This window comes from Barbus barbus (assembly GCF_936440315.1).
Source record: "Barbus barbus genome assembly, chromosome: 25".
In the NCBI taxonomy this organism is placed as follows: Eukaryota; Metazoa; Chordata; class Actinopteri; order Cypriniformes; family Cyprinidae; genus Barbus; species Barbus barbus.
The window spans coordinates 10,909,407-10,936,006 of NC_136753.1; the positions used below are offsets into that span (position 1 = coordinate 10,909,407).

A 26,600-nucleotide genomic window follows, 5' to 3' on the forward strand; every position below is an offset into this window, starting at 1 on the left:
TCCAGTCACAGTTAATCTTCACGAGTCAAGTCAAGTCTCAACTGATCGTCACAAGGCAAGTCACGTCTCCGCTGACTTTCCAGAGTCTCTTCATGTCACAGCTGATCAGCCAGAGTCTTGTTACGTCCTGTCTGCAACACCCAGATATTCAAGGTCAGTTCTTTGATTTCCCAGTCTGGTATCCAGTGTGAGTGATGCACCACTGGTGTCTGCACGTGCAGCTAGTATACCCAAACCAGCTCACTTTAACCCTCCTGTTCCTGCACCTTTTCCCCTGTCCGAAGTGCTTCCCATGATGGGATAGCTTTATGTTGCATTTGGGCTGCGTACACCACTTCAGAACTGCCCCAGGCGATGGCACCCACTGCCGCTTCTCCAGAGGTGGCGGCACATGCTGCAGAACCTCCCGAAGCATTGGTGCTCACTTCAACTCCTTGTATGGTGGTGGCGCCCAGCAATGTACTCTCAGCCTGTCATATCGCGGTCAAAGAGACGGTTACCACTGTAGAACCTCCAGAGGTGGCGGCAACCGCTGCAGAACCTTTGGAGGTGTCAGTGGTATCCACTTACCAACTCTGTGTCTGTCCTGTCACAGCCAAAAGGGCTGTCCCTGAACTCTCGTCCTGTCCTGTCACGGCTAAGGAGGCCGTCTGTGAATCCTTGTCCTGCCCTGTCACGGCTATGGAGGCCATCTGTGAATCCTCGTCCTGCCCTGTCATGGCTATGGAGGCCGCCTATGAATCCTCGTCCTGCCCTGCCACGGCTATGGAGGCCATCTATGAATCCTCGTCCTGCCCTGTCACGGCTATGGAGGCCGTCTGTGAATCCTCGTCCTGCACCGCCACGGCTATGGAGGCCGTCTGTAAATCCTCATCCTGCCCTGTCACGGCTAAGGAGGCCACCTGCAAACTCTTGCGTTGCTCTGGGCAGGCCGATGGGCCCATCTCCGAACTCTCGTCCTGTTTTGAATCAGCCTTGAAGGCTGATTATGATCTGTCTGTCTGTCTGGATGCTGATTTTGAACTCTCTGTCCTGCCCGTTTCTGTCAATCTGTCTGATTATAAACTGTCAGTCTGCCCAGGATCAACCTATGAATCAGTTGTTGAATTGTCTGTCTGTCCCAATTCCCCTCATGAGTCTAATGTTGAACCATCTGTCTGTCCAGTTCCTAATAAGTGTAAGTAATTATTCATTAGAATCATTATTCTAATTTTAGCTTTTAGGGAATCACTCTTAAGAGTCGATATTTATATGATTAATTGAGATTAATCAGAATGTCCAACTTATACCTCGTTAATGATACCTTATTAACGACTTGTCCAGCAAACATTAAAATCAGCACGTTATCTCTTAACAATTCTGTTTATCTTATTCGCGGCCAACGATAAAACAACCCAAATAGTTAGTTGTCAAGCTCATGAGCGTAGGTAACGCGATCTTTTGGCAAGTAATTAAGATTTGACAAATCACATAGCAACAGACATGAGGTTTCTTAATAGAATCAAAGTTTATTTCACTACTCTAACACAATACTAAACTAAACAACACAAAACAGAAGACTTAAACATACACACATATAGGCAATGAGTTGTTTGTATCTGAAGAGAGTTTTAGGTTCTACTGTTCATTCTCACGAATGCTTTACTTCAACCTGAGGGAAATTATACGCCTGGAACTCTTATATCTTTACTCTTAAAAGATAAATACAACCAGTTTCAGCAGATTTAGGAGATTTTGCCTTCAGTTGAATTCAGTTTCTTCCCAGTTCGAGATGGACCGTGCGCGGATTGGCGGCTTGGGTGGTCGTCGTCACGAGAATATTCTTCAGTTGTTGGTTGGCTTCGTTCTAACTTGATGACGCTCTCAGGAAGTCGTTTCAGTTCTTTGGCTTCAGATGTTAGTTTCTCTCAAAGTTTAACTGAGTCTTGATCTCAGTTGCAATGCTCGGCCGTGATGTTAGTGGCAAGAAGCGCTTTGCAGCGCGTGAGCAAACGAGAGACGAGCAAGTTGAGCTTAAGCTTCTCTTTTCAGTTTCCAACAACAACACAACTTTAACAGTTGTGCATCTGTTTTTAACGGGCCGATTTGGGATCTGCCCACGGGTGCCTGACCCAATCGGATTCTTCCTGTGGTGCGTTTGATCCAATCGCAAGTGTTTCTGTAGGGCGGAGCTCCACCCCGCACAGCCTTTTGTTTTTCTATGCATACATTGTCCATTCAGTTATTTTATCACATTAAGAACTTATCGACTGCAGATTTCTATTCATATTATGATCATACCTTGCAGAGAAAAGATAATTTTCATTCACACCATATTATTACTCATGAAATCAGCTTTTATCTGAAACCAAACACCTACGTTTTTGATATGCACAAAAATACATATATCCTTTGTATTCATTACGCGGTTAAAGCCATAGATGAAACAATCCTTAATTCTCAATAACCACATCAATCATGTGAAAATGAACAACTAGTGATAAGGAATATTATGCCTCAAAAGATTACAACAATATCATAAGTTCAATAACACAGCAAGTCTTTTAAATGACCTGAGAACAACCTTAATATATATTGTGAATATATTGTAGATATTGTCTGGAATATATATGCTTTAATAGCAGAAACAAGTATAATTTGTCCTTTTTTTAAAATACTTGAGCAAGGCTTTTTGCTCTGCGTCTGTTAGGGAGCAAAAACGGCGCAATCCTGGAATGTGCTGATAACGCAAGGTCATAATGTCAGTTCTTTTGTGGAGATCTGGGAATTGTCTTAGTCCTGAGTCGGCTGTGAAACCTTCTTCTTCCAGATACTTTTCATGAATTACTGCAAACTTAATGGAGGGAGATTAGGGAGTATGTGGCGGGTCTGTGGCGCCACTTCTTCCAGACGCCGAAGTCTTTTGCCCTGTTTGAATTTATTTGTGATGCGAACAGTGAAGGTGCCCTTCTTTAATGACATCCAGATGTTCTTCCCAAATATATTCTGGGTTTTAGGGGTCTCCTGGGACCAGAGGATTTATGGTAGGAGTGCGGGGAGTGGAAGCTTTGATTCTAACTTCAAGAATGTTTTGAAGTTAGGTGTGTGTATGTTGTGTACACACTCAAGCACTACATAAGAGACCTGTTATCTGCCCCATTAGTCCATTTGTGAGCCCAGAAACCGTAGATGCACTACATGTTTATCCTGTTAACCCTGTCACTGCCATAGAGACCATTAATTACTCGTCTTCCTGCTCTGTTTCTCCAAATGTGTCTGTCTTGCCAGTCCTAGCTAATGAGTCAGGTTTTGAACTGTCCTCCTGGCCAGTTCCAGTCAGTGAGTCAAATTCAGTTCTGTTCAGTTAGTGTCAATGAGTCAGGTCTTAAACTGTCGTTCTGTCCAGTTTCAATCAGTGAACTTACTTATGAACTGTCTGCCCGCTCCATTGTCACCAAAGATGACAACATATATGGCCTCGGTCGTTGAGGCCATATATGCTCTGCTTGTCTCTTGTGTCTCAGTTTCCCCTAGGTCCCAGTCTGTGCCCTGGGTCTCTGCTCTGCCGTGGTGATCTTTTGCTCCGTCTGCTCCGCCGTGGTGGTTTTCAGTTTGGCTCTGCTGGTCTTCTGCTCCGTCTGCTCCGCCCTGGTGGGCCCCTGCTCCGTCTGCTCCGCTGTGGGGGCCTTCTGCTCAGTCTGCTCCGCCCTGGAGGCCTTCTGCTCCGTTTCCTCCACCCTTGTGGGCTCCTGCTCTGTCTGCTCCGCCGTGGAGGTCTCCTGCTCTGTCTGCTCCGCCATGGAGGTCTTCTGCCTCGTCTGCTCCGCCATGGTGGTCATCTGCTCCACCCTGGTGCCCTGCTCAGCCAGCTTTGCCTCAGTTACGGGTCTCTTCACTTCCTCACGAACCTAAACCCCCGTCCCTCCCCCTGTTCCACCTCCGCTCCACCGCCCTCCTGGATTGTTCTGAGTTTGGAGCATCTGGAAGCCGCTCCTTGGGGGGGGCTTCTGTCACGAATCTGGTCTGTGGACTTCCGTTTACTCACCACCAGGTCACTCCTCCATCACATTGACTCTTGCACCACACTACTGTTGCACTTCACCCACGAACTACAATTCCCATCATCCATTGCACTGACGACACATATACAGCTGATTGCACTAATCACGCTCACACCTGAGAATTATCACACAATCACACACCCTACTTAAACCATGGCTTTCCTCTTCCTCTCTGCCGAGTATTGTTCTGCGTTTAACACTCTCAGAGTGTTAGCTGCCTTACTGAGCCTTCTGTGTTCGTGTTTAGCTCTGAGTCTGGTTCTGCGTATAACACTCTCCTAGTGTTAGCTGCCTTACCGAGCCTTCTAAGTGTATGTCTAGCTCTGAGTCTGGTTCTGCGTATAACACTCTCCTAGTGTTAGCTGCCTTACCGAGCCATTTTGTGTTTTCTAAGTCTAAGTTTAGTTTGTTTTGTTTATAGTCTCGTTTCCTGTTTCCCGCCCTTGTATTGTGGATTTACCCTTGTCTCACCGTTTCGAACTCTGTGTTTACCTCGTTTGGATTATTGCTCAGGTTATGGGACTACCCCTCTTCTCAAGCCCTCTGGATATTGTTCGCCTATCAAGGACCCACGCATGCCCTAGGATTACTCTTGTGTCTTGTCCGTGCCATACTCGTTTGCTGGTGTTTTGACACTGCCTGTTATTTGACTGTTTATTAATAAAAGCTTGCAAATGGATCTGCACGTCTCTCGTCTCGTCGGCTCCGTTACATATATATACTGTATAGGCCTATAAACTGTATGCCAAATTTGGTCTTTTTCATGTTCATTCATTTCACGTCTTCTTCCATAAGCCACGTTCTACCCCAAGCAACTCAGCGCGTTGCGTTCATATTCTGTGGTATAGAGAATGAGAATGTGACGTAACTCCTCATTCTCTATAGGCTATTCTGCTTGTCTGTTAATGGTATATGCTTTATTAATAAAGTGTGCATTGAACTGCACACTTTATTAATAAAGTGTGCAGTTCACTTTATTGAGCTGGCCGAGCTGCACTTTATTGCTTTATTTATCCCCAAAAATAGAGATCACTCGCAAAAGCTCCCCTCTACGGAAATCTTTAGTAAAAGGCGAAAGATTTATGCGATAATGAAGAGAAACTCGAGTTGCACTTTATTGAGTTCACTTTATCACAATTGAGCTGGCCGAACAAATATCTGAAACAGAGCAAAGGTACCCGGACTCTTTTTTAATCATTCTTGGAGATTTTAATAAAGCAAATCTCTCCCGCGAACTGCCAAAATACAGACAGCACGTTACATGTCCCACCAGAGACAGTAATATATTGGATAATTGTTACACAATAATTAAAGATGCATATCACTCTGTCCCACGGGCAGCTCTGGGGCTCTCTGATCACTGTTTGGTTCATCTCATACCGACCTATAGGCAAAAACTAAAATCTTCTAAGCCTCTAATAAGAACTGTTAAGAGATGGACTAATGAAGCAGAGCAAGATTTAAAAGCTTGTTTTGACCTCACTGATTGGAGTGTTTTTGAAGCCGCTGCCACCGATCTGGATGAACTCACAGAGACTGTAACATCATATATCAGTTTCTGTGAGGATATATGCATCCCCACCAGGACATTCTTATCATTCAATAATGATAAACCGTGGTTTACTGGGAAACTCAAACAGCTTCATCAGGCCAAAGAGGACGCTTACAGAAGTGGGGATAAAATCTTGTATAACCAGGCCAGGAACAGACTAACAAAGGAGATCAGAGTGGCTAAAAAGAACTACTCTGAGAAGTTGAAAAAAGAACTTTCAGCCAACAATCTGGCGTCGGTATGGACTGGTCTGAGGAACATCACCATGTACAAGACACCACCCCCACAGTCTGTGGAGAATCAACAACTGGCTGACGATCTCAATGTGTTTTACTGCAGATTTGAAAAGGCCAGACTGACACCCAGCACCCGCTCTGATCTGCACTTCACACATTCTCCTTCACCCCCTGCAACCCCCCTTACTCCCTCCCCCACCATTCTACCTGCGTTTAAAGTCTGTGTAGAGGATGTGAACCGGGTCTTCAGAAAACAGAAATCTAGGAAAGCTTCAGGACCAGACGGTATTTCACCTGCCTGTCTAAAAGTCTGTGCTGACCAATTGGCCCCCATCTTTACACAAATCTTCAACAGATCTCTGGAGCTGTGTGAAGTTCCCTGCTGCTTCAAACGCTCCACCATCATTCCCGTCCCCAAAAAGCCCAAAATCACTGGACTTAATGACTACAGACCTGTCGCACTCACGTCTGTGGTCATGAAGTCACTTGAGAGACTGGTCCTGGCCTACCTGAAGGACATCACTAGACCCTTGCTGGATCCTCTTCAGTTTGCCTATAGAGCAAACAGGTCTGTGGATGACGCTGTCAATATGGGACTGCATTACATCCTGCAACACCTCGACAAACCTGGGAATTATGCAAGGATCTTATTTGTGGACTTCAGCTCGGCCTTCAATACCATCATACCTGACCTTCTCTCAGACAAACTGAGACAGCTCTCTGTGCCCTCCTCCATCTGTCAGTGGATCACCAGCTTCCTGACAGACAGGCAGCAGCTAGTGAGGCTGGGCAAACTCACATCCAGGACTCTCACCATCAGCACTGGCGCCCCTCAGGGTTGCGTTCTCTCCCCACTGCTCTTCTCCCTCTACACGAATGACTGCACATCAAAGGACCCCTCTGTCAAGCTCCTGAAGTTTGCGGACGACACTACAGTCATAGGCCTCATCAAGGACGGTGACGAGTCTGCTTACAGACAGGAAGTTGAGCAGCTGGCTGTCTGGTGCATTCTTAACAACCTGGAGCTGAACACGCTCAAAACTGTGGAGATGATAGTGGACTTCAGGAGAAACCCCCCTGATCTCCCCCCACTCACCATCATGAACAGCACTGTGACTTCAGTAGAGTCATTCAGATTCCTGGGCACCACCATCTCCCAGGACCTGAAGTGGGACAATCACATTGACTCTATTGCGAAAAAGGCCCAGCAGAGGCTGTATTTCCTCCGCCTAAACTAAAAATCAATTAGTTCAGTTAGAGCACAGACACTACAATTAAGTGCGCGCACTCTCTCTGCGTCCGGTTTTGTGCGAGAGCAAAGGTAATCCGCGTGCAAGTTACACATTAACACACATTATATTAAGTGAAGTGACATACTGCCAAGTATGGTGACCCATACTCGGAATTCGTGCTCTGCATTTAACCCATCCAACGTGCACACACACAGCAGTGAACACACACACACCGTGAACACCCACCCGGAGCAGTGGGCAGCCATTTATGTTGCGGCGCCCGGGGAGCAGTTGGGGGTTCGGTGCCTTGCTCAGGGGCACCTCAGTCGTGGTATTCAGGATGGAGAGAGCGCTGGACATTCACTCCCCCCACCTACAATCCCTGCCAGCCCGAGACTCGAACCCGCAACCTTTGGATTACGAGTCCTTTGGATTACGAAAGGTTTGTGGAGAAGTCGTGGCCTAATGGTTAGAGAGTCGGACTCGTAATCCAAAGGTTGTGGGTTCGAGTCTCGGGCTGGCAGGGATTGTAGGTGGGGGGAGTGAATGTCCAGCGCTCTCTCCACCCTCAATACCACGACTGAGGTGCCCTTGAGCAAGGCACCGAACCCCCAACTGCTCCCCGGGCGCCGCAGCATAAATGGCTGCCCACTGCTCCGGGTGTGTGTTCACGGTGTGTGTGTGTTCACTGCTGTGTGTGTGCACGTTGGATGGGTTAAATGCAGAGCACGAATTCCGAGTATGGGTCACCATACTTGGCCGTATGTCACTTCACTTCACTTCACTTCACTCTCTAACCATTAGGCCACGACTTCCCCCTATTAATCTAGTTTCGCGCTACAAAAATTTGCTCTAGACATTTGGCAGTAAAATAACGCCATAGCAGACGAACATTGACGCCCTCCACAAAGAGGGTAAGTCACATAGGGTCATTACTGAAACGTGTGGCTGTTTACAGCGTGCTGTATCAAAGCATATTAAATGCAAAGTTGACTGGAAGGAAAAATTTGGGTAGGAAAAGGTGCACAAGCAATAGGGATGACCGCAAGCTTGAGAATACTGTCAAGCAAAGCTGATTCAAACACTTGGGAGAGCTTCACAAGGAGTGGACTGAAGCTGGAGTCAGTGCATCAAGAGTCACCACGCTCAGACATCTTCAGGAAAAGGGCTTCCAAGCCACTTCTGAACCAGAGACAATGTCAGAAGCATCTTACCTGGGCTGTGGAGAAAAATAACTGGACTGTTGCTCAGTGGTCCAAAGTCCTCTTTTCAGATAAAAGTAAATTTTGCATTTCATTTGGAAATCAAGGTCCCAGAGTCTGGAGGAAGAGTGGAGAGGCACAGAATCCATGTTGCTTGAAGTCCAGTGTGAAGTTTCCACAGTCAGTGATGATTTGGGCTGCCATGTCATCTGCTGGTGTTGGTCCACTGTGTTTTCTGAAGTCCAAAGTCAACGCAGCCATCTACCAGGAAATTTTAGAGCACTTGTTCATGCTTCCTTCTGCTGACAAGCTTTATGGAGATGCTGATTTCATTTTCCAGCAGGACTTGGCACCTGCCCACACTGCCAAAGGTACCAAAATCTGGTTCAATGACCATGGTGTTACTGTGCTTGATTGGCCATAAAACTCGCCTGACCTGAACCCCATATCTATGGGGTATTGTCAAGAGGAAGATGAGAGACACCAGACCCAACAATGCAGATGACCTGAAGGCCGCTATCAAATCAACCTGGGCTTCCATTACACCTGAGCAGTGCCACAGGCTGATTGCCTCCATGCCACTGATTACTGTCATTGATGGAGTAATTCATGCAAAAGGAGGCCCAACCAAGTATTGAGTGCATAGAAATGATCATACTTTTCAGAAGCCTGACATTTCTGTTTAAAATATCCTTTTTATATCTTATTGATCTTTTGGTAATATTCTAATTTTCTGAGAGACTGAATTTTGGGTTTTCATTATCTGTAAGCCATAATCATAAAAATTTCAAGAAATAAAGGCTTGAAATATTTCACTCCATGTGTAATAAATGTATGTAATATATGGGTTTCACTTTCTGAAATGAGTGACAAAAAACATTTACCTTTTTCATGATATTCAAATTTTTTGAGATGCACCTGTATAAGCTGCTGAATTTGCTTTTTGACGTTTAAAAAAGACAATTATACTTTTTGACGTTTAAAAAATATATACATATTTAAGAGACCCATGCTAATTTATAAAAATATCATTAGTTCTCATGCATAGCTTATTTGATGGTATTATAAGTTATTAACCAAAACGTGGCCCATTTTATCTGACTTCACCCTATTCCTTAAAACAAATCATTGTTTTTGTTTTGCAGATTGATATTTTTTACTTTAACATTTTACAATGAATTCACATAATACTAATGTTAAATCAATAATTTTCATTTCTTGAAAAAGAAAATAGGAGTAACTTCTGTAATTAAGAATGTGTGAAATCAGTGTGAAATAAATTGTTGCATTGCACATATCCATAAGGATATTAAATCAAGTAAGACAAATATGAATGTACATCCCAATCCAAATGAAAAACTCCAAAGACTTTTATTATTGCTAAGGGTTCGAAATTTAAGCAAAGCACTGCAAAGGACAGTCCGCATTCAAGCTAATTGAGGAGAACTGCTTTGGGACAATTATGTCACTATTGACATCTAGTGGACAGCCGCACAGACGTCCGCCGGACGTTCATAAGGACGTTTACAGGACGTCAAGCGAACATTCGGGACGTTCAGGGGACTTTCACTTTAAATTTTATTTTTCTTTCTAAATTTTATTTTACTTGAAGATGACATTTACAAATTAAATTATTAGGTTAGAAAAGACTTGGATGCTCTTCAGTAGCTAGTAACACAGAATTTTGATGTGGGTTTATTGCAAGACAACGTTTTAGACATAATTTATGATTTATGAATGTGTTCATTTCATCGTTTTAGATTAGAAGCCAACGGGAGGAGCTATCGGAGTAACCGCACAGTTGCCAGAGCACACACAGCTGAGTGGCTTTTCCTGACACAGCCACCCACCCACGCAAGGAAACGACACCTTAATTTGCTAAAGAGTTGAATGCAATTGAAAATTGAACCTGTATATGTTGTTTTTGTAGCACTGATCTTTGAATGTAATTCTTCTCTTTATTATTGTTAAATTATAGCTACATTTATTTTGTTTCTTGTAAGTCCATTGTTCTCTTTAGATATAGGATATTCTGATGTTTTGTTAGGCTAGTTGTATATATCTTTTATGTCTTAACATATAATAAAAAAAGGGTAAAAAGAAAAAAAAACATTTTTTTTAATTGTTTAAATAAAATGTAGCCTATTTGTTCCAACTATTTTGCACGTGTCTATTTTCTTTTGGTTAGACTAAAAGTAAAATAAAATGACAAAAGAGGACTTAAAGTGAAAGTCCCCTAAACGTCCCGAATGTCCGCTTGACGTCCTGTCAACGTCCCCGTGAAAGTCCGGAGGACGTCTTCGCGGACGTCCGTTCGACGTCAAGGGGACCCTACACGCAGACGTCCGGGGGACGTTCGCAGAGGCCATTTAGGGGACGTCGTGGGGACCTTTTTTTGTTAGCTGGGAGTGCTGTAATGCATTGTGACAGACTTTGCCATTTATTTTCTCCCAAATTCGACAGTAAAACCCAGGGAAAGTTGACGCAGATGACTGAAAAATAATTTATTGACATTTTCGTATTAACTTTGAATAATGCATGTAGAAAATAGTAGGAAATAATCAGTGCTATAATGTATTTTAGCAGACTTTATTTTTATGGAAAACTACACAGTATAATATATTTGAACATACTATAACTGTATATTTTATCTTTTGTGTTTTGGGACACATTTAATTCATAACCGCTGAAATATAGGTCTTCGTCAGCTTTTTGGCTGCTTCGTGTCTGCGTACCGTAATACCACAAACAGACGTGCAACGAGATCCAGGTGGCGGCTGGCTTGATCGGGTGTTCACAGATGGCGGCTCACTTGACCGCGGTTGTGGTGCGTTGTGTGGGTGTCCAGCATTAGGAAAATGTAGGAAAATTTACTCTGCATTTAACCCACCCCAATCTAGCCTACTATTAAAATAGTTGATCAGCTGTCATTGTTTGTTGAGAGTCTGTGTGCGGCATAATATGTGCATTATATGCATATAGCTGCATTAGCTGTAAGAGAGATGTGTAAGATGTGCACATGTAGTTTATATATTGACTGGGTTAAATGGAATTGCATTACTAAAAAGAGAAAAAAATGCAATTTTCATTGACTAAAACTAGACTAAATGTCATCAGTTTTCGTCGACTAAAACTAGACGAAAATGTCATTAGTTTTCGTTGACTAAAACTAGACGAAAATAGTCATGGATAATTCTGACTAAAATAAGACTAAAATGCTCAGACATTTAGTTGACTGAAATTTGACTAGACTAAAAAGAGTATGAACGTGACTAAAACTAATAAAAACTAAAATGACAGTTTCACACAAAGACTAGACTAAAACTAAAATTAAAACGGGCTGCCAAAAACAACACTACAGCTGAGAAAGACAACAGTGTAAAATTAAAGGGCAGTACTGTGCAAACACGGTTTGCATGGTAGGATGGTAAAGCCAGTTAGGAGGTTGATAGAATCCATGAGTATGTTAATGACTGAAACAGGAAAAAAAGAGACTCTTACTGCTTTGATGCAGATGCTGTCCACATTTTTTGAAATCTAAAATGATCTTACAAAAGAACACGAGAAGATGTTCTTTTGTAGTTTCATGTAGTTAAGGAAAACAGTTTGGGGGAAATCATATAACTAACCTTTGGATTTATGTATATGGGCATTTATCTACCTGGCAGATTAATCTGCGGTCTTCACAGACGACTTCACGTCATGGTTCCAATGTCAAATAATGAAAAATGTACCCCCTTTACAGATTTTTATTATTCCATAAATTTTGAAGAAATTGGGAGGGGTGAATGTAATGGTGTGAATGTGTTGCGTTTCATCAAAATTAATTGAATTTATAAGTAGTAACAAATGGAAAGAACAAATCAAAGAAGTTCAGATTGGAGTACCCCACATGTCATTTAGGGGGGTTGAAAAGTGTATATATAATTCATACAAGATGGGAATTGTGCGTGTTCTACGTGGCATTCAATCATCTGTGTTTGCAAAAAAAAACCAATTGCTCCATACTGTATTTGTTCAAACAGAAAGATGTTATGTCATGGAGTTTTGCTAATTGGTATACCCCCTCTCTGATCAGTGGTATGTTCCCAGGGTATGTGTTTTGTTAATGTATGTTAACAAAACACATACCCTGTTAGTCATACCCTGTGTTAACAAAACACATACCCATAATAATGTATGTTAGGGGAAGTCATGGCCTAATGGTTAGAGAGTCGGACTTGTAATCCGAAGGTTGCGGGTTCGAGTATCCGGCCGGCAGGAATTGTAGGTGGGGGGAGTGAATGTCCAGCACTCTCTCCACCCTCAATACCACGACTGAGGTGCCCGTGACCACGACTGAGGTGCCCGACTGAGGTGCCCTTGGTGCCCACGACGGAGGTGCCCACCGAACCCCCAACTGCTCCCCGGGCACTGCAGCATAAAATGGCTGCCCACTGCTCCGGGTGTATGTTCACGGTGTGTGTGTGTGTTCACTGCTGTGTGTGTGCACGTTGGATGGGTTAAATGCAGAGCACGAATTCCGAGAATGGGTCACCATACTTGGCTGAATGTCACTTCACTTAAGTTAATGGATGACTTAATCGTTTTTAGAGTTTATTAAGTAGAAATTAAGATGAGGCTCGAATAAAACATGGTGGCGTTTGTATTGTTGAACGTCTTATGTGTTAAACAAGGGATTGTTGGTGTTATGCACTTTATTGAATGGAACAATTTAAGATATAAAAGAAAAAAAATACATTCTGTAACTTCAGTTCGCGGGAGGCACTCTGAGGAGAGATTGTAAACAGAACAGAGATGATTGTTGTAACACTGTCCCATTCTGTGCTTGCAGTAAACACCTTAAAAGACTATCGGTTTGTGTCCTTCTTGGCGGGTTTGGTCCTGTGGTGCATAAGAAAACTGCTACACTGTCAATAGATGCATTGTATACATCCTGATAGCACACATACATCTCGGAGACATCTATTTGACGTCTGCATTTACATCTGCAAGACGTATTTTTTAGGGTGTTTGCTCATCTGCAATACGTCTATAGGACGTTTCCTTTTAGATGTCAAATAGATGTCTATTAGATGTCTTTAAGATGTTTATGATTTAGAATGTATGTAAAACTGACATCTTAAAGACATCTGTCAGACATTTGTAGACAGCAGATGCTTTCCAGATCAAGAGATCTTTAACAGACATCTTGCAGATGTACGTGTGCTATCTGGGAGTAGCTATATCCACTATTCGCCACTTACTCTAAATGTAATAAAATCAGAATAATACTTGCGTTTTGGTGTTATTTTTGGTTAGTGATGTTTTAATCATTTTACCAGTACCACTGCTCCATATACGCAGAGTACGCAGTATGCGTAGGGCACCAAGTCCCAGGGAGGGGGGCACCATCCCATTTTTAATTTTTTTTTGCTAAAAAAAAAAAAAAAGACGCACCATTCCCGCATCTGTGCCTGCTACCGCTCATGTTTGCGGCTGAATGCAAATTATCATAATTGATGGACATCAGTGATCCGGCACCAGGAAAAGGAAAACAATTAAAAAAAAAAAAGATGAAAACGAAGGCCGTGCGTCACTTTCATGTAGGCTGCATTCATAATCCTGTGAAACTTTTTTGGGTGTTGACGTTAATAACGTGTTTTAATGTCGGTAATTATTTCACCACCACCAACGCTAATACTCTTCTCCCAGTTTCCATGTTCCCTTACGAAAGTTAGCCATGTTTTAACACGGATAAAAAAAAAAATCTTTTTTTAAATGGTTCTTGTAGCCATGGTTTTGTTACTTCAAATAATAATATACAAAGATATATATAATATTGTGGCTATAAAAACAAACCTAAGCCAACAACAGCCTTTAAAATGACTTGAAATGCATTATATAAAATAGTAAAATTGTCAGGATTCTGCCCTGACAGTCTTGTCTGTCTTGTCCCTGTTCAATGTTTCTTTGTTTGTTTTGTGTCTGAGCACATGGATCTGTCTCTGTTTGTGTGTGCCACATGCTCCTCTTGTCCAACCTACCTGTTTCTCATGGTCACGCCCCCTTGTTTAGTCCTTGTCTAGTCCTCGTTTACGTGATTGTGTCCACCTGATCCTCACCTCATCCTCATGCTCCTTTATATTGTATTCCTTTCCCTCATGTCTCTGCTGGTTCGTTGCGTGAGTTCCTTGTGTGAAAGAGAATTTATTGTCAGCCTACTAGTCGTATTGAGTAGTGTTGTTTTTTTTTACTCTCCTTATCTGTCTAGCTTTGCATTGATTCTCTTGAGGTTTATCAAGATTCCTTTGCTTTTGTTATTTTGCTCTAGTCTAGTTCCTGTTTTTTTTTAATTTTGTTCTAGTTTTCTTTAGCCTTTAGTTTGGCTTTTCTTTATTTTGATTTCGTCTTAGCCAGTTTATATTCCAGTTATAGATTCCTGGAATTTGCTTTTTGGTTCTTTTGATTTATTTGCTCTCTGCAGTTTGAATTTGGTTTTTCCTTTTTAGTCATAGCATGTAGTCATAGATGTCTTATTTTGTTGCTTGTTTTGTCTTGTTTTGTTTAGTGTTTGTTCTTGTTCTGTGTCCTGATTCCCCCGGCTGCCGTTCTCAAGACCTGGCTATCTGACTGGACTGGTTTCACTACAGCTCAAAGTATCAAGCCCTGGCTGCTGTTCTCAAGAACTGGTTAGCTGACTGGACTGGGTTCACTACAGCTCTAAGTTTCAAGCACTGATTACTCAAGCTGCTGCCTGATCTCCATTGATATCATGGACTGGTGTTGCTCCATCTCCTTTGCTCTCTAGCCAAGCTTGGTCCAGGTCTGACTTCGGTCATCCTCCTGTTTTCCAGCAGACTGCCCTTCTCTACTGTTTGGACTCTCACTTCAGCCCTGTTAATTTCAATCTTGTCAATAAATGTCACTCCCTTGATAATTCTGCATCAGGGTATCTCTCTAGTATCTGCTGTGCCAAATCCCTGACAAAAATAGTAATAATAAAAGAGGCAACCCTGCTGAAAAAACAAAACAATAGAACCATCACAGAAAATTCTAATACCATCACAAATAAATCACAAATACCGTTACAAAAATTACATGCCATCAACTTTTAACCATTAAAACCATTAAAAAAAAAAAAAAAAGGTTTTCTGTATGCGTTTTGGGACACATTCCATTAGGATTTATTGGTTATACAAGTAGGGCTGCCACTAACGACTATTTTTATTTCGATTAATCTATCGACTCATTTTTTGATTAATCAATTAATCTAAATGATGAATTTCCCACAACAGTTTTACTTAAAAATATTTTATTAAACCAAATGTTTACAGCCCTATTAGTAAATGTCTTTTCAGACTATGCTTAATTTCAGCTATAAAATTGGAATTATGTCATCATTATAATGCGATATGACTACTTTGATGTCTTCACTTTATTAAAAGCTTATTTCAGACATTAAATTCCGCAAAAATAGTTTTCTGATTAAAAAAATTCACATTTCAGCATTAGAATAATCAGAAAAATCTGTAAAGTTTTAATTAGTTTACATGGTTATGACTACTAAAAATAACCTGCAGGGAACGTTCTGGGAATGTTCTGCCTAGGTTATAAAATCTAAAAATAACCTGCAGGGAACGTTCCGGGAATGTTCTCTGTAGGTTATTAAAATAAAACCTGAAAATAACCTGAAGGGAACGTTCCCAGAACGTTTTCTATAGGTTATAAAATAAAAACCTGAAAATAACGTTACGGGAACGTTCCGGGAACATTCTCTCTAGGTTATGAAATTAAAATTTGAAAATAACTGCAGGGAACGTTCCGGGAACGTTCTCTTTAGATTATAAAATTAAAACTTGAAAATAACCTGCAGGGAACGTTCTGGAAAGGTTATTTTTAGGTTATAAAGTTAAACCTAAAAATAACCTGCAGGGAACGTTCTCTTTAGGTTATTAAAAAAAGAAACTACAGGGAACGTTCCTAGAATGTTCTTATTTGGTTCCCAAAAAATAACCAACTGGGAACGTTAGGGGAACGTTCTGTGTTTGCTGGGTTGTACCTAAAGAATAAACACTAGTGTCATGATTCCGGTCTGATCAGTAGGTTATGGTGTGTGTCTTTTTGTACGTGTTTGTTGTTTAGATCACGTGAGTTTTGTTTGACTGTTTGCCATGTGCTCGTTGTCTTCATGGTTCGTCTCCCCTTCGTTATCTCATTAACTACTTTAGCTGCCATCACACCTGTGACTAATTGATCCATCTATTCTCCTTCTACTTAAGTTCCCCTCATGTGCAGTCTGGTGTCTGACCGTTGTGGTGTGAACATGCTACGCTTTGCTCGTGACCTACTTCTGGTTTAGTCGTGTTTTGTCCTGCCGTGTTTTCCCAGGCTCCAAGTTCAGGTTAGTGTTTTCAGTTTTATTTCTCTTCTGTCCCCTCTCTGCCACTCGTTCTCCAGTTCTCTGTTCCCCAGTTCCTGTCCCAGTGTTCCCGGAGCTGTGTTTTGTGGCTTCTCCACTCCTGCACCTCTCTGCGCGCTCAACGGGGAACTCTCCACTCTGACGTTGCGTCAGCACTGACGCCGAGAGTCTCTACGCTGTTCTCTACGCCTTGCCCTCTCTGCCTCGTGGAGTGACTGGAGGCTTGATTGGACTGATTCCCTCTTCCTGTCTCCATTCTTTGCCCTGATTTATGGCCCCTGGCCTCCTGTCCTGGCTGAGTTGTGTGTTCTGAGACTTTAACAAATATTTGAGTTGAACCTGCAATTGAATCCTGACAGAACGGTCAGACCAGAAATGGATTCAGCAGGAGCAGACCCAGTCAGGACCGCTGTGACACAACAGGGCATTCTCCTTGGCCAGCATTCCACCCAGTTAACAGCCGCCTCGAGGGAAGTTGACCTATTGACAGCCCAGGTAGCCGAACTCAATGTCCGGGTGAAAGAACTCCAGCAGGAGGCCCTGGCCAGCCGGTCTGCTGCCTCCCTCGTCCATTCTCCACCCCAGGCTGAGCCAGAACCCCATGCCAACAGTCCTCCGCCCTACAACGGAGATCCAAATTCATGCCGGGCCTTCCTATCCCCAGTGCACCTCAGTCTTTGCACTCCAGCCTCGCTGTTACGTCACGGAGGAGTCCCAGGTGGCATTCGTAATCACTCTCCTGAAGGGGAGGGCCCGTGATTGGGCAACTGCTGTGTGGGATGCTCGTGCCCCATTCTGTGCCACATTCCAGGATTTCCGAGCCGAAATGTTTAAGCTGTTTGACCGATCTGCTCAGGGTGACGAGGCAGCCTCCCAGCTGGCACGGTTGAATCAGGATGGCCACTCAGTCACGGACTATTCACCATCCAGTTTAGAACACTAGCGGCTGCCTGCGACTGGAATGGAGCTGCTTTGCGCGCTAGGTTTCGTGAGGGACTGGATGATGAGATCCAGGACGATATTGTTACTCACGAGCTGCCTCGTGATTTTGACTCCCTCGTGGTACTGGCTCTGCGTGTGGAAGGGCGTCTTCAGCGTCACCGTCAGCAGTGGACTGCTTGACCCTCCTGGACATTGGGCGAGGGAGCTCCCAGTTCTGCCCTAACCCCCTCACCCGCAGTAGCTGACCCGGAGCCCCTGCAGGTGGGATGTCTACGTCTCACAGCCAAGATCGACTGGCTCGAGGTCTCTGCCTGTATTGCGGGAAACCTGGACACAGAGCCATCCGGTGTCCTTTAAAAGCCGGGGCCCATCAGTAAGCTGGGGGATTCTGATGGGTGCTTCTCCGTGTCTCGAGTCCCCCAAATCTCGTACCCTGCTCCCTGTCTCCGTTAAATATAAGGATATATCCTGTTCTGCTCTTGTTGATTCAGGAGCTGAGGGCAATTTCTTGGACATTTCTGTTGCGGCGCAGTGGGGCATTCCTGCCATTCCTCTCCCTTCTCCCATCTCTGTCCGTTCCCTCAATGGCCTTCTCCTCTCCTCCATCACCCACTCCACTCCTGCAGTAAGTTTAGTGGTCTCTGGCAATCACCGTGAGGTAATTGAGCTGTGCCTCCTTGATTCCCCGGGTGCTCCTGTTGTTCTGGGGCACCCGTGGTTTGTGCAGCACAACCCTCACGTGGATTGGTCAGGGAACTCTGTGTTATCTTGGAGTCAGTCCTGTCTTGCTTCTTGTTTGGGTGCTGCCCTGTCTCCTGGCTCTTTGTCTTCTGTGTTTCAGGTGGAGACAGCTGATCTTTCCGGAGTCCCAGCGGAGTACCACGATCTTTGCCGGGTCTTCAGTAAGTCTCGGGCCACGTCCTTACCTCCTCACCGGCCGCATGACTGTGCCATCAATCTCCTACCAGGCACTTCTCCGCCTAAAGGGCGTTTGTACTCCGTGTCTGGTCCTGAAAGAAAGGAGCCAAGGTCTTTACTAAGTTAGACCTCTGTAATGCTTACCATTTGGTCCGTATTCGTGAGGGGGATGAGTGGAAGACCGCCTTCAATACCCCTACGGGACATTACAATACCGGGTCTTACCCTTCGGGCTTACTAACGCCCCAGCTGTCTTCCAGGCCCTGATCAATGACGTGTTGAGAGACATGGTAAGCAGATTTGTCTTTGTGTATCTAGATGATATCCTCATCTTCTCTCCCTTCTTACAGGTACACACTCAACATGTACGTCAGGTGCTATAACGGCTGCTCGAGAACCAGCTTTATGCCAAGGCGGAGAAGTGTGTGTTCCACGCCAAGTCAGTTTCGTTCTTGGGGCATATTATTTCAGTGGAGGGGATCAAAACTGATCTTCCTCACCTGGGTAAGGGCCGTAGGCGCGGTAAGGGCCGTAGCCGAGTGGCCAACCCCTGACTCTCGTGAGGCACTGCAGCGGTTCTTGGGGTTCGCCAACTTCTATAGGCGATTTATCCGGAACTTTAGCCTGGTTGCTGCACCCTTAACGGCACTCACCTCACCCAAGGTACCGTTCAGGTGGAATTCTCAGGCTCAGGAGGTCTTTGTTCTTAAGTCCCGTTTCATCTCTGCTCCTGTTCTTTGTCTTCCAGATCCTGAACGGCAATTTATTGCTGAGGTAGATGCCTCTGAGGTAGGGGTAGGCGCATTTCTGTCTCAACGGTCCCCTAGAGATAAGAAAGTGCACCCCTGTGCCTTTTTCTCTCATTGCCTGAGCCCTGCAGAACGAAATTATGACATGGGTAACAGGGAGCTGCTGGCAGTCAGGCTAGCTCTGGGGGAGTGGCGCCATTGGTTAGAGGGAGCAGCGCAGCCCTTCTTGGTCTGGACGGATCACAAGAACTTGTAATATATCCGTTCAGCCAAGAGGTTGAATGCTCGCCAGGCCCGCTGGACACTCTTCTTTGGGCGGTTTAACCCTATGGGGTCTGAGGTGGTTTTGGGGCCCATGAGATGTTTTGACATGCCCTGATATTTTTGCTTATTTCAGCTACTTATAACATACTATTGACCAACATGTATTTTTTTTTGTATTCAGCACAAACTGTGCTACAATAATATGTGACCAAGATGGATGTACATGTTTGCATTTTTTAGAAAAAAAATATTATGCGTGGTTAGTAAGTTTTGGGGAAACAATGCAGCTGAAATAAGGCCATAAAACCCACACTACATAGTCCTGAATAAGACTTTTGTGTAATCAGTCTTGTAGGCTAGAATATTTACTTCACAATTATGTGAAAATCATTCTGCTTGATCAATCACAGAAAACAATATATTAATTTAAATTTGTAATGACAGGTTTTGTGATCGAAAGCCAATATGCGAGGGAGTGGCAATGGCCTTGAATATTAAGTGATTTTTGCCTGAGAGACAAAGGGCCCTCCCCTAAAGGCTGCTAATGGCCCATCAGTGTGACTGTGACTGAGGCAGGTAAGACAGAGTGTGAGGAGATTGAAAAAAGTTTTTTTTTTAATTATTTGTATTTTATTTACAACACCGTATAATCAAAACATACATAATGAAGGTCAAAGACACATTATTGTGCACACTGATCTAACCACAGAGATGTGAACAGACTTTGACTCATTCCTGCAACAGATTCTGTTCAACAAGTGAAACAAGTACCTGACATTTACTTATGTCCATGGATTCAAGAAGAAAAAAAAAAACAATCAGTAGTCAAGAATCTTGTTTTACCATAGAATATCAGTGTAGTTGAACATCAAACTGTGTTCCTCTGAGAGCACTGTACCAACATCAGAAGAAAGTCATCAGGATTCATCTGTGGTTCAGGTACCTGATTCAATAAAATGCAAACAACCAAAAACATTTGTGAGCATATTAAGATCAGGAGCATCTATCTATATATATATATATATATATTTATACTACGGGGCCGTTGAATGCTTGAATCTGATTGGCTGACGAACGTTCTGAGGTGTGCAATTATTTTCAGGGAAACGCACGGCGAACGTAGTTCCAGGCAGATTTCTTGACCGCATTACAGTTCCATATCACGTCGCATCGTTGTCAGCGCTGCCCTGACGATTTTATCAGTTAGCCTAGTGTAGCAACTTAAAGGCTACACATGACATTTCTCACTAGCGAGGTAATAACAGCGCTGCATCTTAAAGCAGACTTACAGTTTAGAAACGGTGCTTCAGAACACTGTTGAGGGACACACAGAGGTAGCCTAATTCATACAAGCGCTCTCTCTCTCTCTCTCTCTCTCTCTCTCTCTCGGTTTCTCTTTCTCTGTGTCTCTGTCTCTCTCGCTCTCTTTCTAATAACTTCATTATTAACTGCATTAGTCTGCTATCAACGGCTCAAGCCTCCATTGCCAGCTTTAAAATGACGTTTTGGAACTAGCAAAAGAGTTGTTGGATGAGATGCGGAAGAAATAATCCTACTCACAATAGCGATTTAAGTAGAAAAACCGGACGAATCCCTTGAAATATATAATCTGATCGATGTCTTGAGGTGTGGCAACCGTAGTATAAGCGGAATAATTGACTCCGGACCGTTGAATTATTCGAAAAATAATGCACACCCGAGGTGTAACGGCCACTCCGCTTCGCGTCGTGGCCGCATCACCACCTCGGGTGTGCATTATTTTTCGAATAATTCAACGGCCCGTCGTCAATTATTCCTTACATATATGCATACCATAAACACCGGGTTTGTTTGTATGTTTCTTTACAGCGTGCCTCTGATCTGCACGCGCTTCTCCAGCAGGCACTTTTCTCCTGTGTTCCATATAAAGCCGCACACTCCCATATTTTTACAAATTAACGGTCATTTTGTTTTACTGACTGACTAACACTCGTTTATCGATCTCTTTATTGAATAATTACTTATAATTGATATATTATAATATTTGTCAGTAAATATTGTGATTTCAGAGAGATTTGACAAGTACTAATTGAAGAGCACATGATATTAACCGAGAAGTTTTTGATTACGGACCAAAAGAGAGAAGCACATCATCGTTATCAGTGGTAAGAAATGAATGTAATATTAAAGTCAAATAAATGTAATTCATTTTTAATGTCTGTAAAAATTAAATTCACATTTTTAAAATCCAATATTTTGTTGAAGTCATTGTTATTTGGTGCTTAAGAAACGTAATATCTGGGTTATTATATGGTATGGTAGTTATAAAGAAATCTTACATATTAACGGATAATTCAGTCTCATTTAATGCTCCTTATGATGGTTAAATGTGCTCTGATTATCTTTAATGATTAAACAATAGTTTGAAACAAGACATTTACTGATTATTGAGGTCCATATTTGTCCATCTTCCATACCGCTTATACTCTGCGGGACTCGGGACGGGAGTGCTGGATGATTACTGACAGCAGCGGTATCAGAGTAAAGAGGTTAGGAGAACGTTCTTGGAACCTTCTAGGAACGAAAATAGAACATTTCCTTTAGGTTAGGGGAACGTTCCGGGAACCTGGCGAGAACGTTCCCGGAAGGTTTTGGGAATGTTCCTGCAACGTTCCGGTAACGTTCCCAAAACCTTCCCGGACTGAATTTTTAATAATAATAATAAAAACAGGTATGCTGTACTAGTAGGGCTGCAAGATTTGGTCAAAAAGGTATATATACTGTATGTGTATATATATATATACTTAATGGAAAAGATACCAGTATTTAAAAAAATAAGTACCAGTAACGTTAAATTAGATACTAGTGCGGCTTATAGATTAAATGCTAAACCGGCTTGCCATACGCTTACTCTTCTACTACACACTCAAAAGTGTGTACTTTTTCTTCACCAAGAGTACATATTTTAAGGGCGTAGTATAAGTAGGCACATTGGGACGCAGCATAGGCTAAGAGTAATGGGTGATTCTCTGAATTGGGTGCCTTTTGGGTCATACCTTTTTTTTTAAATATACCTTAAATAGTTATATTTCTGATCATTTCATGTGATAGTGGATTAGTCAAACCTTTAAGAAAATACATTTTCCCACCTCAGGCATGAAATTCTAATCGATATCGAGTGTTTTTTCTTACTGAAAGTTGTTTTGGAGTTCAACCCCGTCACAGACCACTTGGACCCTGTTTAAATATGATTTAAAAAGATTTTCAAGTAAATTTTTGTAGAAGCTTTTCAATGAGATGTCCCTTGTTTGATATCATTTATTGCATGTAGAATTTTATTTTTAAATACTCACCATTTGAATACCAAATCAGGTCATGAAAACTGTATCTAACATTGGTCTTCATATCTTATCACAAAATATGCATTAACATTAGGATTTAATTAGGTTTTCATCTTTTTTCCGACTGTCCTGTAAATTCTGCACACAGCAAAACAAACATTGACCTAATTTGTCTTCTTATCACGAAAATATTAATAAAAACGGTCAAATAACAGGGTTGAACTCTGCATAACGGGGTTGAAAATGATAACAGGGTTGAAGTGATGATCATTATTTCAATATAGTATGGATTTATTACCTGTAAAATTAATGATATCACATTCAATAACATTTTATTTTATTAAAGTTGGCAAAAATAAACAAACATTTTAGTAAGTATTTAACATTAAATCAAAAGCATTAAGCATTAATTAATCACTAACATCAATCGATCTTTCCATTTGGAAATATTGAACATAAAATACCATAATTGATTATTTCTGACAGTTCACATTACAATACAACAAGTCTACAATTGAGTAATCTACTAAGAAGTGTCAAACTTTCAACCCTGTCACAACGATTCAACCCTGTTATAATAAAAAATGTGACGGGGTTGAATGTGACGGGGTTGAAGTTTTTGGCTAACAGTAGCTAAAACAGTTAGCTTAGCTAAGACAGTAGCACCACATGGCATTTAGGACATCATAAAATTTTAATGTTTTGCAAAACTATTATTTAATTCTTCTTAAACCGTTGTTTACTATCATTTAGTCATATAACAGAGTTGAAATGTTGAGCCTGACAATCTTAATCTGACAGTGAAAAACATGAAATATAGGTAAGAAAAGATACTGGCAAGTGCCTTTCTTTGCAGCATGTTCTTCAAGAGACTTGTGTGATGTCACTGCCTGGATGTGATGCCACAGGGATTGATCCATTATTTTTATAGAGGGGTAAATAGTATGGCGTGACGGGGTTGAAAACAAACTGGAGGACGTGTATAAATATTGCAATTTCATATATAATTAATGCATTTTTATATATATATGTATATTTTAGTTTAAGTAGACCAACATATGATTATATTAGCAGCAACATTTTGGTATAAATTGCACTTTTTATTTGTTTGATATTCAATGAAAATGTAATGATGGTTAGTGAGGACATGCAAACATGCTTGTTGTCTACTACTTAGGCAACCCATTATATTTAAATTAAAATAAAAAAAAAGCAATTGTGTTGCATTATAATGCAAAGGCACCTGGTTCTATTAATTGACAGCGTTAAAATGCATTTTGTGATTTCCTTCAATTGAAAATCTTTGAAGTAAGTTTGGGGGACTTGAAGGGCACCCAATTCAGAGAATCACCCTAATATGATAGTATGGCATTTCGAACACAGCCTAAGTCATATGATCCACACTCCATACCAGTTGGTGGCGGAAATACACCATTTTGCTGTTTGTCAACTGCCAATAAAATTTCAAGAAGAAGTAAGGATAAATAAAACTTGAGAGAGGTTGGTCTTATATTACGTCAGCAACTTCTTTCTGAAAAAAACAGAGTAAGATTTTCCTCTTTCTTTGTTTTTATTTCGATAATATGCATCAGTGTATAATTTAAATTACAATCTATTTTAGGTACTATATAGGCTATTCAACATCCTTGCGCTTGCTTTGGAGTTTGTTTCAGGTTTAGTTACGCTCGGCAATCCCCATACGTCACTAGTCTCAGCCAATGAGAGCGCGATAAGGTTTTAAACCGCTGTTGCTGTTCAAGTTATTCAAACATTGTCTTCTCTGTCAGTTTCTCCTCAACATTAACTGAAGTGGTTCGGTTAGTGAACTGTGAATTGAAGTCGTATTGTCTTTAAGCGTAAAATCTGCTCGATGGGACCCGAAGACAGGGGTGAGTTTGTGCTGCTGAGGTTGATATGTTTGCGTTAGCCGCAAGCTAGGTAGTTTGAAGAGCTACGTCATTGTTTACATGTTATGGCTGTGTAGTCTAATGATGTAAATCATCTTCAAAAGAACACTTAGTTAAAATGCACCCTGTAAACTGTAATTTAGTATTAGACCCAGAGTGGGAAAGCTACGATAATTGATATCTTGTTTAATATGAAACATCTCTTTATACTTAAAAAGATAATCGGTTAAATGATGTTAAATTGTTTAACACAAATGATATTTGTGTCTAACGTTACTAGTGTAACCAAAGACTGAATCAAGTAGACTTTGAACTTGATTTCTTTTCTTGAAAGTTGAGTTGGTAAAGATACTCGTTTTGTCTTAGAGGCTGAACGGCGGGTTGTAGAGCGCCAAAGATAATCTTGTGCGTGTTCATAATATCTAACGTTATCTCCAAAGCTGCAAATAATCTAGGGCCTTAATTAAATTATATCATGCTGTATGCTTGGTTTCACACCATGATTAGCATTTGTGTAGTAGGTGTGAGAGAATATTTTTATTGCTGAAACCCTGTGTTTACATTGTCTTATGTACTGTTTTTGTGTAGATTGGGTGGACGTGGCAAACAATGTTTTGTTGAAATGTCACATTAACCTGAGGCTGGAAAGGATGTCGGAGTGTGATGCAAATGTGTTTGTGGCTTTGTATGAGGCGATCTTGGGAGAAAAAGTACCAGGTATTCATGTTGCTTCAGCCCTATGCAAATATGTGTATGACAGGTTTTGTTTTTGCACTACAACAATAAGGATGAACAGATTTCAAGTGCCAGTGGTGCATTATATAATGTTATATACATTCATCATGTACTCATCTCTATTTTGCTCCCTCCCTACTGTCATTAAGTTGTTATACAATGGGTGGAAAAACTCTCTGCAGTTAAAATCACAGCTTTTTGACATGTAAAAATGAATTTATGTTAAACAATGTCAGATCTTTTTCCACCTCTAATGCAGTATTGAACAAAATTCATATAACAAACAAATAAAAACCCAAATTACCTGGGGGCTGTTTCATAAAACTAGTTTATCAAATAAGCCAGGCTTATTTCAGTAATTCTGACTTGTTTTCACTTGATTTGGTTTCCAAAAGCAAAATTACCATAGCTCAAGCTCAGTCACTGTGGCAACTTATTCTGGTAAACTAACCATGTCAGGAGCAGGCTAACTGTCAGGCTAAGCTGAGCTCCTCTAACACTGACCGATAGGAACTAGGGATGCTCCGATCAGGATTTTTGCAGCCGATACGAGTACCGATTTCTTGTCATTGTGGTCGGCCGATACTGATGCCGATTCTGATGCTTCAAGCTTTATATAACATATGTAATAATATTATATAAATAATCATAAACATTATTCCTTATACAGTGAACATTTTAATATTCCTTTAAAATGGTGTTTATGCATAACATTATGTATATCAGGGATACTTAATGTAAGACAAAAATAAATGCAAACAAAATGTCTGATGCAACCCAAGGCAGAGATGAGCTAGGACTCTAGTCGCATTTTTATAGCTTTCAGACTTGACTTGACCTGAAATGACTCCAGACTTTATTCGACTCGAGGAAAAGGACTTGTGAATATTTTAAAAGCAACTCGAGTCTTTTATCCTTAAATACTTCTATAAGTGCATCCGCACCCCGGCATCCATCCGGACTCCGAGCCGTAACAGCAGCACCATTTTAAGTGAGTGGCGCATCAAAACAGCGGAGCGGATCACATTACAAGCGCTCCGGGTTGTTTATGGTAAATATCTTTCAGTGCTATATCTCGTATTTTTATCTAAAGCTAAACACG

The 26,600-nt window shown here is 41.8% G+C and overlaps 1 protein-coding gene across 6 annotated transcripts in view; it reads left to right on the forward strand.

The window, feature by feature from the left end:
- Positions 1 to 24,326: 24,326 nt before the first annotated feature.
- LOC306844453 (centrosomal protein of 95 kDa-like) overlaps positions 24,327 to 26,600 on the forward strand; it is a 142,169-nt gene continuing 139,895 nt past the window's right edge. For 4 of the 6 annotated variants that reach the window (XM_079376596.1, XM_079376598.1, XM_079376597.1 and 1 more), the window contains exons 1-2: positions 24,564 to 24,745; positions 25,352 to 25,480. In XM_079376596.1, coding sequence (XP_079232722.1) covers positions 24,727 to 24,745; positions 25,352 to 25,480 — 148 coding nt within the window. In that variant the 5' untranslated portion in view covers positions 24,564 to 24,726. Of the gene's footprint in view, positions 24,402 to 24,563; positions 24,746 to 25,351; positions 25,481 to 26,600 lie in introns of those variants that run through there. The other 2 variants (XM_079376599.1, XM_079376600.1) reach the window with 2 other exon arrangements.